The following is a 15,051-nucleotide window of genomic DNA, read 5'->3' as shown; positions in this document are numbered from 1 at the left end:
ACAGTAAATATAAGTAAGCTAAACCAAGATGAGCAATTAGCTAATTTTCAACAATTTATAACGTTATTGTCCCCAAAACAAACTCAAACTAATCACAGAAAGTAGTAACTGACAGAGACTCGATGTTTTAAATGAGGGTGTGACCACATTTTAGAGAGCCATTATAAAGCCTTAATAATTTTTTTAAATTTAAACTACATAGACCTATGTGCACAAAACTCTTAATATTTCCTAGTAATTTTCTAAAGAAATTAAAATATCTTAAAATAGTAGCCAAATACCCTCTACAAGATTACAAAAGTAAAATAAACCCTTCTTACATTATTAAAAGCATATGCTTTTCTAATCTCATTTTGAATTGAATGGCTTTTATATGCAATAGATCATGACAAATCCATTAAACGCCTATAATGATGTCACCTAAGCATGCCTTTCACTATCACTTGAATCCATATTTAGCATTAAATGCTCTTTTTTGTGTAGTCAGTAGGTATCATATTTTTTTTTAATGCCTATATGAAAAAAGTCATTAGACTCTTCTGTTTGGGGAAATAGTGGGAGCTTCCAGTATCCAGCAGCCTGAATTAGAAACTTGTGTCATGATTACCTCAGTAGAATAAAACTTTCAGCACAAGAATGCTTAATACCGAAACAATCTAACTGAAAATATCAGACGCCAAGCAGCCTGCCCACCTTTCCTAGAATGTCATACGTTTTTGCATATAGACTACTGATATAAAAATGATGGAGACAGTCTATTCAGCAAGAATTTCTGGGAAATCTGGACAGCTCCATGTCAATCAATGAAACTAGAACACACCCTCATACCATGCACAAAAATAAACTCAAAATGGCTTAAAGACTTAAACATAAGGCAAGACACCATCAAACTCCTGGAAGAGAACATAGGCAAAACATTCTCTGACATACTTTATGAATATTTTCTCAGGTCAGTCTCCCAAAGCAACAGAAATAAGAGGAAAAAAAAAAAAAAAAAAAACCCAATGGGACCTACTCAAACTGCCAAGCTTTTGCACAGCAAAGGAAACCAAAAAGAAAACAAAAAGACAACTTACAGAATGGGAGAAAATTGTTTCAAATGATGCAACTGACAAGGGCTTAATCTCTAGAATATACAAGCAATTTATACAACTCAACGGCAAGAAAGCCAACCACCCAATTGAAAATTGGGCAAAAGACCTGAATAGACGTTTCTCCAAGGAAGATATATAGATGGCCAACAAGCACATGAAAAAATGCTCAACATCCCTGATTATTAGAGAAATGCAAATCAAAACTACCACGAGATACCACCTCACACCAGTCAGAATGGCCATCATTAATAAGTCCACAAATAACAGATGCTGGAGGGGGTGTGGAGAAAAGGGAACCTTCCTGCACTGTTGGTGGGATTGTAAGCTGGTACAACCACTATGCAGAACAGTATGGAGGTACCTTAGAAAACTATACATAGAACTACCATATGACCCCACGATCCCACTCTTGGGCATATATCTGGACAAAGCTTTCCTTAAAAAAGACACATGCACCCACCTGCATGTTCACTGTAGCACTATTCACAATAGCCAAGACATGGAAACAACCTAAATGTCCATTAACAGATGACTGGATTAGGAAGATGTGGTATATATACATAATGGAATACTACTCAGCCATAAAAAAAGAACGAAATAATGCCATTTGCAGCAACATGGATGGAACTATAGATGCTCATACTGAGTGAAGTCAGTCAGAAAGAGAAAGACAAATACCATATGATATCACTCATATCTGGTATCTAATATACAGCATAAATGAACCTTTCCACAGAAAAGAAAATCATGGACTTGGAGAATAGACGTGTGGTTGCTCAGGGGTAGGAGGAGGGAATGGGAGGATTGGGAGCTTGGGGTTAACGGATGCAAACTATTGCTTTTGGAATGGATTAACAATGAGATCCTGCTGTGTGGCACTGAGATCTATGTCTAGATACTTAGACTGCAGCACGACAAGGGGAGAAAAAAATTATGTATACATGTATGTGTAACTGGGTCCCCATGCTGTACAGTGGGGGAAAAAAAGTGTGTTGGGGGAAATAACAATAAAAAATAAATTAAAAAAATAAAAAATAAAAATGATGTAATTAACCAAATGGCAATCTAAAAGTCTTCACTATCTTATGAAGTATACAGTCACTGGTTTGCCTTTTGTTTGATTAATGCTGTTCCATCGTACAAATTACCCTAAAAGTAACAACTGTTTACTTAAAACATTTCATTATGCTGTACATTATGTTCTCAGAAACCTAACAAAATGTAGAATGGTAAATGGATTGGAGGAGGCAGATTTTTAATCCAGAGAGAGTCACAAGTAACTGCACATGAGGTAAATGACGAAAAGTTAAGACTTCAATAATAGACACTGCCATCCTCTGGAGGAAGTATATGATAGACCATTTGCATTTGGAATCATCTGGCAGATCTGTGAAAAGGATTTCAGAGACCTGCTGAAGACCACCGAATCAGTCGGTGGGGATGAGGCCCTGCCTGTTTAACAATCACCCCAAGAGATTCTAATCACCTTAAAGCTTGCAAACCATAGCTCTAGGACTAGGGGCATAAACAAGATGCCATATTTTGCAGTTGGAATGCTCAAAATGTAAACATGTGCCCAAGGAGAATGCCAACAAACATCAAAAATGTGTCATGTTTTATTTCCTCTGTTGAAATACCCTAAACTCTGAATAAAGGCATGGATCATTTTGTGATTAATTAATTGATTAATGGGTTGACTGACTCATTTATTCCTTTACTGCAAGTTACTTCATCATTTATGAGCTTGGCAGTATTCTGGGGAACCTTTCCTTGTTATTGATAACATTTTTAAGGCTTCAAGATATTCCTCACAACATTTTTTACTTGAAAGATATTCAAAAGTTCTCCACTGGATATTGCTGAATAAATGAGAGAATAAATGTATTCATGGATCCTCTCTGCACCATAAAAAATTACTGTGTATCTGGAAAAGAAATCAAACAATGATCTCCTTAATTACCAACTCTTTGTAACGAAGCAAAGATGTGACTAAAAACTTCGGTCCTTTCCAGTACCTATAGATTTTCACAATTTCTTAAATAATCACTGAAAATAACTGATGCTTGGAAATTATACGAAGGCATCCCAAGGTCATAAAATGGAATTTTACTATATTTTATTATTATTATTTTTTTTATATAACGATTTTTATTTTTTTCCATTATAGCTAGTTGAGTGTTCTGCCAATTTTCTACTGTACAGCATGGTGACCCAGTTGCACATATTGAGTGAAGTAAGTCAAAAAGAGAAAGACAAATACCATATGATATCACATATCTAGAATCTAATATATGGCACAAAAGAACCTTTCTACAGAAAATAAAATGGAATTTTAAAAGCCTCCTTTCAGTGACCAATATTTAAGAAATTTTTTCCTTTTTAGAAAAAAAACGTAAAGACTACATTTTACAATATAAAAGGTGTGCAGCTACAAAATCTTTTGAAAGATATCCAACAAAGAATGGATAATATAACTCATGATGGAAAAGCTTATGTGTGTGTTTTATATGTATATACCAAACAACCTTTTCATTAGTTTGTGGCTAGCATTAAAAGCAAGAAAATGACCTAAATTTTCATCTACAATGTCCTAACTAGTTGTGACCTTAGAGACCATCTTGTACAATCCCCTAACATTATATGTGTGTAATACAAAGCTCAGAAAATATGAAAAACTTGACCCAAACTTACGTCATTTAATTAGCAAAATCACCAGCACTTCTTGGATTCCTGTTTTTAATTTATCGTTTTTTCTGGTATCACATTGGGTGCTGTAAATTTATGTTAGTGCTTCTAAGCAGAAGAACCAGAAGGCTGATTATCTATGGCATTTTAAACTGCTTTATTGTCTATTTTGCAGCAAAAAGAGAAATAGAAGTGGCAAGAAGAACTGGCCAATATTTTAACTGATCCAAAATCTATTCACCTCAAAAGGAACTCAAAATTCAGAAGTATACTTAGGAGTTTCATGAGTTAAACACAGAGTATAGATTTAAGCCCCCAAATAACTAAATGTGTAAATAAGTGTGTGCATTGTCATGAATTTTACACTTCAAGATGTAGATGTAGCACAATTAGCATGAGAGCAAATAGCCTGAAGACAGGAGTGTCTAAAATCACAAGTGCTGAGCAGAGCAATGTGCCCCTTAGCTTCACACTGCGATATCCTAACAGGTTGTAACTGTGACATTGGCTCAGATCCTGTGAACAAGAATAAGATAGGAAGCTGCCCTCCCATCAGGCATTTAGATAAGTGGAATTCAGGTTAAAAGGAAATGACAGTCTTTGCAACAGGAGTCATTTGTTGTGACTATAGGGAAAGAAAACAGACAAAATACTTGAAGCAGCTCCTCACAAAAGAAAAACAAAACCAAACAGAAAAGTCTTCATTTTAACCAAACACTATACAAAATATATAGCCAACTAAGACTACCTAAAAATATGGGAGGATTGGTTTAAAAGAGTTTTGACCACACAATCAACCTTTTAAAGAGATTCTTTGAAAGAGATTTAAATAGAGATGTTCTCATTTTTATGAATATCATCTCCTATTAGTAGTTAATTCGGTGAAGTTCATCTCAGACTGTCTATCTGGTACTCAACAAACAATCAACAATTATGCATCACAAACCTAGAGTTTGCTTCAGAAAGGGCAGGAAGGGAAATGGATTTATATGTTGAGCATTTGATAATTTTAAAATATTTAAAGTTTCTTTAATTTCCTCCTGATTTATCCACAAATGGCATTCTTTTTTTTTTTTTTTTTTTTTTGGTCTTTTTGCCTTTTCTAGGGCTGCACCTATGGTATATGGAGGTTCCCAGACTAGGGGGTCTAATCGGAGCTGTAGCCACCGGCCTACGCCAGAGCCACAGCAACACAGGATCTAGCCACATCTGCGACCTACACCACTGCTGACAGCAATGCCGGATTCCTAACCCATTGAGCGAGGCCAGGGATAGAACCCGCAACCTCATGGTTCCTACTCAGATTCATTAACCACTGAGCCACAATGGGAACTCCTGCAAATGGCATTCTAATTAGTGAGCAAGAGCAACTGGTCAATGACAAACCACCCACAAGTCAAAATGTATCTCCAGTGCACAGCAGGGTCCTTGATCCATAGAGGGTGTGTAACTAGGTGTCAACATCCTTCTGGAGTTCCCCTTGTGGAACTCTTACAATTAGTAGCTTTTTCGAAAATGTTCAATGAAAGGTAAAAAATAAGCCTAAAACAAACAAGCAAAATCTCTAAGCCAAAATTTGCTGCCTCTTCTTTGTACTATCCCTGTACGGGAAGAGAGAGTAGTACAGTGTTTAAAAGTGGAGTTTTGGAGTTTCCTGGTGGCCTAGCAATTAAGGACTTGGCATTGTCACTGCTGTCGCTCAGGTTACTGCTGTGGCTCAGGTTTGCTCCTTGGTGGAGGAATCTACATGCCATAGGCATGGCCAAAAGATAAGTAAGAAAGAATAAAAATGGAGTTCTGAGTTCATATCCCAGCAGAATATCCTACTTGCGTGACCCTGAATAGTTATATTGCACCTCTTTCCTTAAACATATTGCCTCCATTAAATGGAGTTAATGACAGTATCTTCCTCATGAGATAATTCTTAGGATTAAGAGTGTCTTGTATATGAAGGGTTAACGATGCAGTTGGTAGATATTAAATACCCCATAAGTATCAACTACTGTTATTCCCATCAGAAAGTGACAGTTGTAACTACTCTGAAATCTGAGATCCTTTGTAATGCATGCAATGAAACCCAATAAACAAGAAATTGGTGCTTATTAAATAAATTCCTGCTAAACTGATGAATTATTAGTGTCAATTATGTCCACACAACAGCCTTATTTGGCTGCTTTCTCAGTAATTAAAACACACAAAAAACTTCTCAGTATTATCCCATCCTAACCAGGGAAAAGAGGATAAGCTCACTTGTTCTTTACTTGGACACCAATGCCAAGTTTGAGAGCTTTAACGTACAGTAGTGTTGTCATTTTCCCCCTTCATCTAGTGTTTACTAAGTCCACCAATTTACAGCCATGATGAAACTCTATAGAACCACTTCAATATAAGATTTATATCTTTCGTTCCTTTTTTATGTAGCAATAGCAAAGCCCAAATAGCTGATCATTCTTTAAGATTTAGAGTATCACCAAATTTACTATTTAAAAACTTACAGGCACACTTCTCAAAACAAAGCTGCCTTGCTATTCCGACCAAAATATTGTGAGGCTTCTGAGGAAACTCGCAATGATGAATTTTAAACCACTTTAGAGATAGCAACTAAATAACATCTTTTTAAGAACGAGTATCAGGAACTGACAGAATTTGTTAATAGCAACAATAACAGGGAGCATTTAGGAAGCTTCTGCCATGTGCCAGCTACTGTCCAACTTTCTGAGGTAAGTGCCCTTATTATCTCCATTTTGAGGATGACAAAATTGAGGCACAACAAAGTAACAAGCAGTCTGGTCCCAGAGTCAAAGTTCTTATCCACTATTCTACATATGGATGTTGCAGCTCCTATAAACATCACATTCATCAAATATAGCATATCTATATTCTAGAAAAATGCTCCAAACACTGAACCAAAATCTCTGCTTTGCATTGTTTTCAACCTTTATGGCCATGGAAGAAATAAACAAACAGCACCCTTTGAAATTTAGAATGGAATACATAATGACACCAGTGAATCACGCCTACCTCAAGTCTGTCTGTCCGCATTAACTTCTGTGCAGCAGCTGCAGCAGCTGCAGGTACAGGGACGCCAGGATTCCCTGTAACCAACATTGGTGCAGTCGGCAAGATCTCTGCTGGAACCAGGCTTGGGGAAACAGGTCCCAGGTAGGGATTAAAGGCTGCTGATGCATTGGTGGCTAAGCTTGGTGCAACTGAAAACATTGGCTGAAAAATAAAATACAAAGCAAACTTTAATATGCAGGTCTTGGTTCAAAGTTGATATCCTACATGATAATATTGTTCCGCCATCCATGCATCCATAATCCATTCTCCCTTTGCTTCCTCCTCCCGCCTCCCTCTCTCTCTCCATTTAACTGTATGTTTATTTACTCTCATTTAGGATAAGAATGTTTATAAGAATGTTTCTTAAATACGCATTCATCAAATCAATGTTTTTCTAAAACATAATGGTTCATTTACCCATTAAATTTTCCACTGGGATTTTGAAACTCGGGGTCTACAACACTTGCAATTTCATTTTGAACAACAGTTCAAACTTATCAGTACAGAAATTTCTTGTAGTTACCTATCTCCACCTTTGTCCTGATTTAATCCCAGAAACTTGTCTACGAAATACATTTCATAATTGCTATGCCAGATGTACTTGAAAGATCTGTTTACAACTGTTAATAGGTTGCAAGCGTCCTATTATCTAGAATAAATAAAGCAGAACTCCCGGTGGATAACAGTTTCACAGCCAGTGTAAACTGTGAATAAATCTCCTGGGATATGTGAAAGGTGATGATGACACTATTTCTTTTGAGCACATAAGATAAAGTGTTTGGCATATATATTTGTTGCAGGTTTTCCTGGGGAAATTATAAATGTTCCACCAGCCTATTACACCTTTGTGAGATCCCTAACAACAGAATTAGCTTACTAGGGGGAAAACGATTCTGAGATATGAAGTCTGAAGTAAAAAAAAAAAAAAAAAAAAAAACTTCTAAAAAATGCATTAGGATTCTTCAAGGAAATACAGATAGAAGCACTGAATAAAATGCTACAAGATAGATTTTTCTGCCAGAAATGCTTTCATGAATATATGAGAATGGCTTCTATTTGTTGATATGAAAATTTGCACATCAGGAGATAGCTCTCTTCTTGAGTAAAATTAAATAATTTACCTTAAATCTATTTTAACAGTGTGTTCTTCCAGTTTTTAAAGCATGACCCAGTACAATTTTCTACCTTATTGGTGGTATATTTTCAGCTTCCTGATTCAACAGAGTCTTCATTCTTGATATTTAATGCTTTGTATAATAATAATGCTCATTTACAAAACGTAAAAACAATTGGACAAAATGGATCCCATCTTTAAGGTAATTTTAAACAATTTGTTACCTTTACACTGTAGTAAGGAATAGAATCATAGGGTTTTTTTTCTTTTTTTTTTTTTTTTTAGGACATGAGAATGTAGATAATTCTTCCCTCTGGCAAGAATAAGAAGTTAGATGATCCCAGAGTAGTTTACTTAGTATTCAAGAGTAATTTGAAGTTGGAGTAAAGTTTTATGCAATTAAGATGTATGTTACAAAGGTAATTCTTATAGTTCAAAAAGAAAAGGAAAACATATCCTTTATTTAATTTGGCCCTGACTCATCCTGTATTTAGAAGAGTAAAATGGAATTCACGTATTCCTTTTTTCTTAGGGCAGTGGTTCTCATCCATGGTGATTTTGTCTTGCAAGGGACATTTGACAACATCTGGGGACATTTTTGATTGTCATAGCTGGGGGGTGCTATTGCATCAGATAAGCAGAGGAAAAAATGCTAAGTGTCCTACAACCACAAAACAGCCCTTCATAAGAAAGACTTATCCAGGCCCAAATGTCAATAGTGCTGGGGTTGAAAATCCCTGTCTTAAAGGATACAGCCTTCTCTTGACCTCACAAACTAATTTAAGACAAAATATTTGCAGTTACTAACACCATCTTACTAAGAAGACCATGAAATATAGAACAGTTAACACATGATTGATTCACTTGGGAGAAGAAACAATATGCCATTGATTCCACTGGAATTTTCAAATTAAAATGCTTATGCATCCCAATGTGTTGGTTTGAATGCCATGACTAGCTAGCTGCCCAGCCAGGTTGATAGCTCTTGATGAAGTACCCTCAAATAATACTTCCAGTGCTCAGTTCCAGCTCTGCCCGAAACAGACACTGACAATAGGAAACTATCAGGGTGTTTCAGACATTAACAATCTATAACCTGTTAGGAACTGGGGCCCAGAAAAATTTCTGCCCAACAGGAGTTACTCATTCAATTAGCAACTGATCTAATGCTGTTGTACTGTCTACCAGCTACCAAGGGAGCAGCAGGACATGACTTGACCTGTAGAGTGAATACACACTGAACACATTTCTCTGTTCAGAAATATTCACGTTAAACTTCACACTGTCTACATATTGTCAGATACAATATGTGATATTTCAGCCAGACCAGCAGTCTAATTTTTCTCTTAGATATTTAAGAAATAAAATAAATTTAGCATGGAAGAACTAGAAAAATAGTTTAGAATATGGAGAACAGAAGCTGGTCAATATTATTTCTTGCTATGAATTAATATGTATTTCCAGAGAGGGCATTTTAAATGTATACTTCAGGAAATTGAGATTGAGATGTTTATGTCCCTTTGCAAAATCTACCAGAATTATTTAGAAGGAGAGGTCAAAATGACAAAGTTATCTGCAAGGAAGAAAAGCATTCTGATTTTAAGAAAATTAGACCACTGGTCAACAAAACTCAGCTTTGTGAAATCTATCAAATAAAACAAATGTATAATATACAATGCATATAATGCAACAGTTGCATATTACAGATAAAAGAATACTTTTATGAGATAAAAATATGGATAAAAATATGGATCAACAATTTTCCCACTGGACTGTTTCTATAGAGTTGTCATGTGAATTGATTTTCTGACTGAATTCAGCAGAACAAATTCAAATCTGAAGAACTTTAGGGCTCTGTCCCCAAGTCAAATCTGTAGCAGCTCTTAAAATTCTGAAACATCAACTATTCAGCAAGCATTATCCAAATTGCTCCCTCTCCAGATAAGTAGAGTTATTTGCTAAACAGGCAGACAATCAATAATAATAGCTCTATACTTTGAAACTTGATTCCAAAAGCTGCCCCCCAAACCACCAAAGTGCAACATTCCTTGATTTCTTTTGAGTGTTTGTAAATCTGTTATATCCCTTTTTCAAAGGGCACCTTGTTGGAGGCAGGTCACTGCTGGCCCCACCAGAGTGCCATAATCAGATTAGTGAGGCACTTGAACTGTGGCACTGCCAATGCTCTATTCCAAAAGCCATCCTGCAGAGGGTTCAGTAGAATCACAAGGACGGATATTAATGCAATGGTATTATCAAGTAGCATCCTATTTTCTCTCAAGTATCCACAGGATAACGTAAAACTATGTAATTGGATGTATTTGATACTGACTACATCCTTGTAATAATGATTTACAGATATCTTTGTTCCCGGAAGGCATAAGGAAGTTTGGTTTCTGATTGCCTTTTGCCAGTGAACATCCTTAGTAGAGAAAAACAAATTGCAATCTTACTAACGCTGGTGCATTTATGGGCTAATCACTTGTTTGTTTTAAATGAGACATTTGATTCCATTAAGGTAATCAGGCTTTATTATGAATGAAAACATTATCCAATTTCACATTACGACCCTAGTTAAATGTGTGCAAACATGATTATTACAATATTTCCCTTATTTATTGTGTGCCAGGCATTGTGCTAAGCACTTTATGTATGATATTATATTTAATCCTCCTAATAGTAGAATATAAACTCCATGAGCAAACAAAAGCAAAAACTCCACTGCTTTTGTTTTAAGGAGGAGGGGGGATTCATATTTAGTTCACTACCAAATCCCCAGAACCGAGAATGATACCTGGCATACAGTAGGTGCTCAATAAATATACAATGAATAAGTGTTTGAGTGAATGAAAGTGTGAGTTACAGCCTTGTCAGGTGGGTATTATTAGTGTCACTTTGCAGATAAGGAAAAGGGCTCACAGAGATTACGTGCCTGTCGTCACAAATGAATGCATGGAAGACCTAGAATTTGGACATAGGATGTTTGATCCCGGGTGGTTCTAAAGCCAGTGGTTCTCAGTGCTGGCTGTCCAATGAAATCACCTGGACAACTTGAAGCCCAGAATGCTCCGGCACTCTCCACTCTGGGAAGAGAGGTAGCTAGGCAGCAGTATCTTTCTAAAGCTTCTGGGGAAATCCAATTCCATGTAATATATGTGGTCTTCTACTATTTAAAAATAGAAATTGGTTCAGTTTTCTGATTCTATGTGAGGTCTCTAAGAACACGTTTCCTTAAGGCTCCCTTCTTGAGAACATGCCTTGCCCCCCCCCCCCAAGAGAAGGCTGCTCCTGGCCACTCCAACTGTTTAATTCCTAATCAGTCTTCAAGAATCAAGAAGCTTTCATTTTTCCTACCTTCTGTTCCTCCTTAACTTTTCATCACTCGGGTTCAGCACTGATCACCAGGCGTATATAACTAATCATCTCTTTTACCTGGGCTCTCAGAGTGGTTTCATGCACTGTGCTTTTTTCACCTTGTATATCCTGCAATTGGCATCTATACAGGTCCTCTACAAACATTTGCTTAACAAATATATTTATGGAGTTCCTAGCTGATTTTCTCTGCTACAGAAACCAACTAGCAAATACATTACATATTTTCCAGGATACATATTTGAACATGAAAAAAAAAGATTTAATGTTATTTCCTTGCAATTTCAAAATTTAATCATTAATTTCTTTAGAATGCTGGTTTGCAATTTTTTTGATTGTCACTTTTTTTTCATATTGAACTAAGTTTTGTTAACATACTGTTACTCTGCTGCAATCTTGCAAATATCATAAGGGCCTTAATTTATTTTAAAACACTTTGTGAAAGAGTGTTTGTTTTGCAAATAATATTTGTGATTTTCAATAAAATGGAGGGAGTATATAAAATAAATAAAATAGAACCAGTTTCTGCCAGAATTTACAGAACACAAATTTTAAGTCAGATTTTTCTAGATTTTATGTGTATGTTTGTGTATGTGTTTGTGAAGGTCAAATTTGTAAGAAGAGAAAAATTAAACTTTTTCAAAAATTAACAGCATAAAATTAAGGTGTATAAAATCATGTTTCTGGGTAGGCACAACCCTGTAGAAGAGCTATAAACAGTCTCTATAAACAATTATTTTGAATATAAACACAGAGCCAAAAGCTAATGGGAATTATCAACAAATTCACATTACATTGTCTTTTTTTCTAAGAAGGTAGCAGATGACTGGAATAATATGAGAGATACTATTTTAAATTCTGCCTCTAGACTGACTTGCTGACTGGGCAAAGTAAATGACTACTTTATTCTTAATTTTACATTACCTTTCAAGAGAGTTTCACTGAAGTAATAAACATTTAAATAAAGAAAACTCAATACTGGCCCTGGAAGCAGAAAGGTACAATATGGTACATAAGCAATATGGCCTGGTGCCTAAAATTCAGGGCCCATTCTAAGCTGCCCTAAGAAGCAGAAGCTCCTGGATAGAAACAGGCAGTAATGAGGGCAGGATGGATGAAATAAGACTCAGGGTGACTGACCTGGAAACATTTTACCAGAAACACTTGGGGATAAAGAGGCCTTATCTTAAACACTAGTTGGATAAACTGAAAAAGTAAAGCACTAAAAAACAACTTAGGAATTCTAGCTGTTCCTGGAAATGTGACAAATGATGGCGTCAAAGCTTTCAGCAACCAGCTGCCAAAAAATGCTTCCACATGAAGTGACAGCAGAGACAAGGTGATGGGGCAGCCAAGGAGCTCCTGACTTTAGCTAAATCCAACAACTTTGAATTTTTCTTTCCCTAGGCTACTTCAAATTCATGAAATGCATAGGGAATTCAACATGACTTTTGTATCTCAAAGTGGCCAGTGTGTGTACCTTTGGGGCAGCTGCCATGGGAAATTATGGATGGCCAACGCTAACCTTTGGGAGCACAGGGAAAGGCACAGGAGGACTCTGCTAGGGGAATCCCAGAGCTAGATACAGCTTCTAAACACTGTTTATGCAGAGCTCTTCAAGGGCAATGACAAGAACCCCAAATCACGAAGATTTCTGAAAAATATCTCTCTAGGATGGACCAAAGAATATATACCAGATGCGTCCAAGTTGTGAGGCCCGAGGTGCAATCTATCTTTGGTTATTTAGTAATTTCTCACTAGATGACCTTTGCATCTAATAGTGCATGGCAAAGTAATAGTATTTTTTTTAAGTACTACCTAGGAAAAATAATCCAGAAATATTATTTTTAATTTGGATAATTAAATACTATAGGTCACTCTATTTATATTCAAAGATCATACAATAAAGGAAAAAGTGATCTTTTCACATTTTTACTTGTGATTTACAAATGACCATAGAATCAATGCCAATTATTTAATACTTTATTATGCTGATTTTTAGGAAGTAAACACAACTAAATTCAATTACTTATTTTCAACTATTTACTTTCTCATCTTATGAAGTAGGAATAATTATGTTTATAAGATTGGTATAGGCCCCTGCAGATAATATAGTTTAAACATTTGACTATAATTTTAAAGAAGGTCAGGGATTTCAAAAGTATCAACTGAAGACATAGAGTTGGCTGGTGGCATGTCTCCACTTAGTATTTCTATAGTGTGGACACAGGAATCTGAACAGCCTGGGTGAAAATCCTAGCCCTGCTACTCACTAGCTATGGAAATGGGGCAAACGACTTAATCTCTGAATCCCTAAGTCTTCATCTCTAAAGGTGAATAACATTCTCTACTTTATAGTATGGTTGTGAGGATTTATGACACAAAAAAGGCTGAGTGCCTCAAAGTCCCTCAGAGGGAGTATTTGGGTATTTACCCACCCACCCCCCATGTGTTATGTTCTTGGGATATCAGGAACATATCAGAAATGCTTCTGATTCTTGGCTTAGCATATTTCATTACAACATAATGAACTCTCTGAAAACAAGAAACTCGGAGTTAGTAGATGCAAACTATTGCATTTAGAATGCATAGGTAACGAAGTCCTACTTTATAGCACAGGGAACTATATCTAGTCTCTTGGGATAGACCATGATAGAAGATAACATAAGAGAGGGAAAATAAATACATATATGTATATATGTACACACATATATGACTGGGTCACTTTGCTATACAGCAGAAATTGGCAGTGTTGTAAATCAACTATAATTTTAAAAAAAAAATGGAAAAACAAAATAGGAAGTTCTCCAATAAATTCCTACATTCCCCAGGTCTGCCCATGTCATGTTCTGAAGATTCTAAATTTATACATCCAGTCTTTTGAAATTTATGAGAAAATGAGGACCCAAACTGGGTGGCATGAGAGCTATTTCCTGGTCCAACAGTACCTACACCAACCCCTGGCTATCTCTGCTCACCATCTGCGAGTACACATCCATCTGTATTCCGCATTCTATGCTGCAGTCTCTAGCACCGGGCTTTTGCTCTGGCTCTTGGTTATGATTCCTTTGTACTCTTGGGCAGGTAAACTACCGTGAACCTCTGCCTGTTCTTCTCACGTTCAGGAAACCCCTTCTTTCATTTGTTCTTTCACTCATCAAGGAATTTTCTTTTAATCTCTCCTATGGGTCAGGAATAATCCCAGATGCTTCTGAATCTGATTACACCTTGCTAGCCTCTTCCCTTCCTCGTGTTCCTCCGGATATAGTTTGGGGGCCAAACTAGTTAATCTTAGAAAACTAAGATGCTTTACCTACTTGACTAAAAACCCTGTCTCATTGCTCAGATATTCCTGACACCGCTGATATTACGAATTTGCTCACAGTATTATCTCTTTTGATATCACCCCTGCCTGGGTTGGTTCCAAGTTTATGTCATATCTTCAAAACTATCATTCAGTCTAGTGACCATCCTCTTGGAGCAGCAGCCATTTTCCATATTAGTCACCTAGCTGCTTCCAGGCCTATTACAATCGCTGTTTGTAGGCCTAACACTGAAGTTCCAGTAAGCAGCTGGTTATGACCATCTCATTTATTTCTGAATCTCCATATCATTATCCTCATCAAAACAGGGCTGACTACAGAGAGGATAAAAAAGTCTCAGGTGGGGTTTTGGAGGCAAATTTCCTGGATTAAAGCCTTCTCTATAGTCATTAAAACCCCAAAT

The 15,051-nt window shown here is 36.4% G+C and overlaps 1 protein-coding gene across 50 annotated transcripts in view; it reads right to left on the bottom strand.

The window, feature by feature from the left end:
- The window catches only part of MBNL1 (muscleblind like splicing regulator 1), a 204,458-nt gene that overhangs the window by 26,548 nt on the left and 162,859 nt on the right, over positions 1-15,051 (bottom strand). For all 50 annotated transcript variants that reach the window (XM_021069664.1, XM_021069634.1, XM_021069635.1 and 47 more), the window contains one exon: positions 6,801-7,001. In XM_021069664.1, the coding sequence (XP_020925323.1) occupies positions 6,801-7,001 (201 nt within the window). The remainder of the gene's footprint in view (positions 1-6,800; positions 7,002-15,051) is intronic.

The sequence above is a fragment of the Sus scrofa genome, chromosome 13, assembly GCF_000003025.6.
Source record: "Sus scrofa isolate TJ Tabasco breed Duroc chromosome 13, Sscrofa11.1, whole genome shotgun sequence".
Taxonomy (NCBI): Eukaryota; Metazoa; Chordata; class Mammalia; order Artiodactyla; family Suidae; genus Sus; species Sus scrofa.
This window is presented reverse-complemented; position numbering and strand designations above follow the sequence as displayed.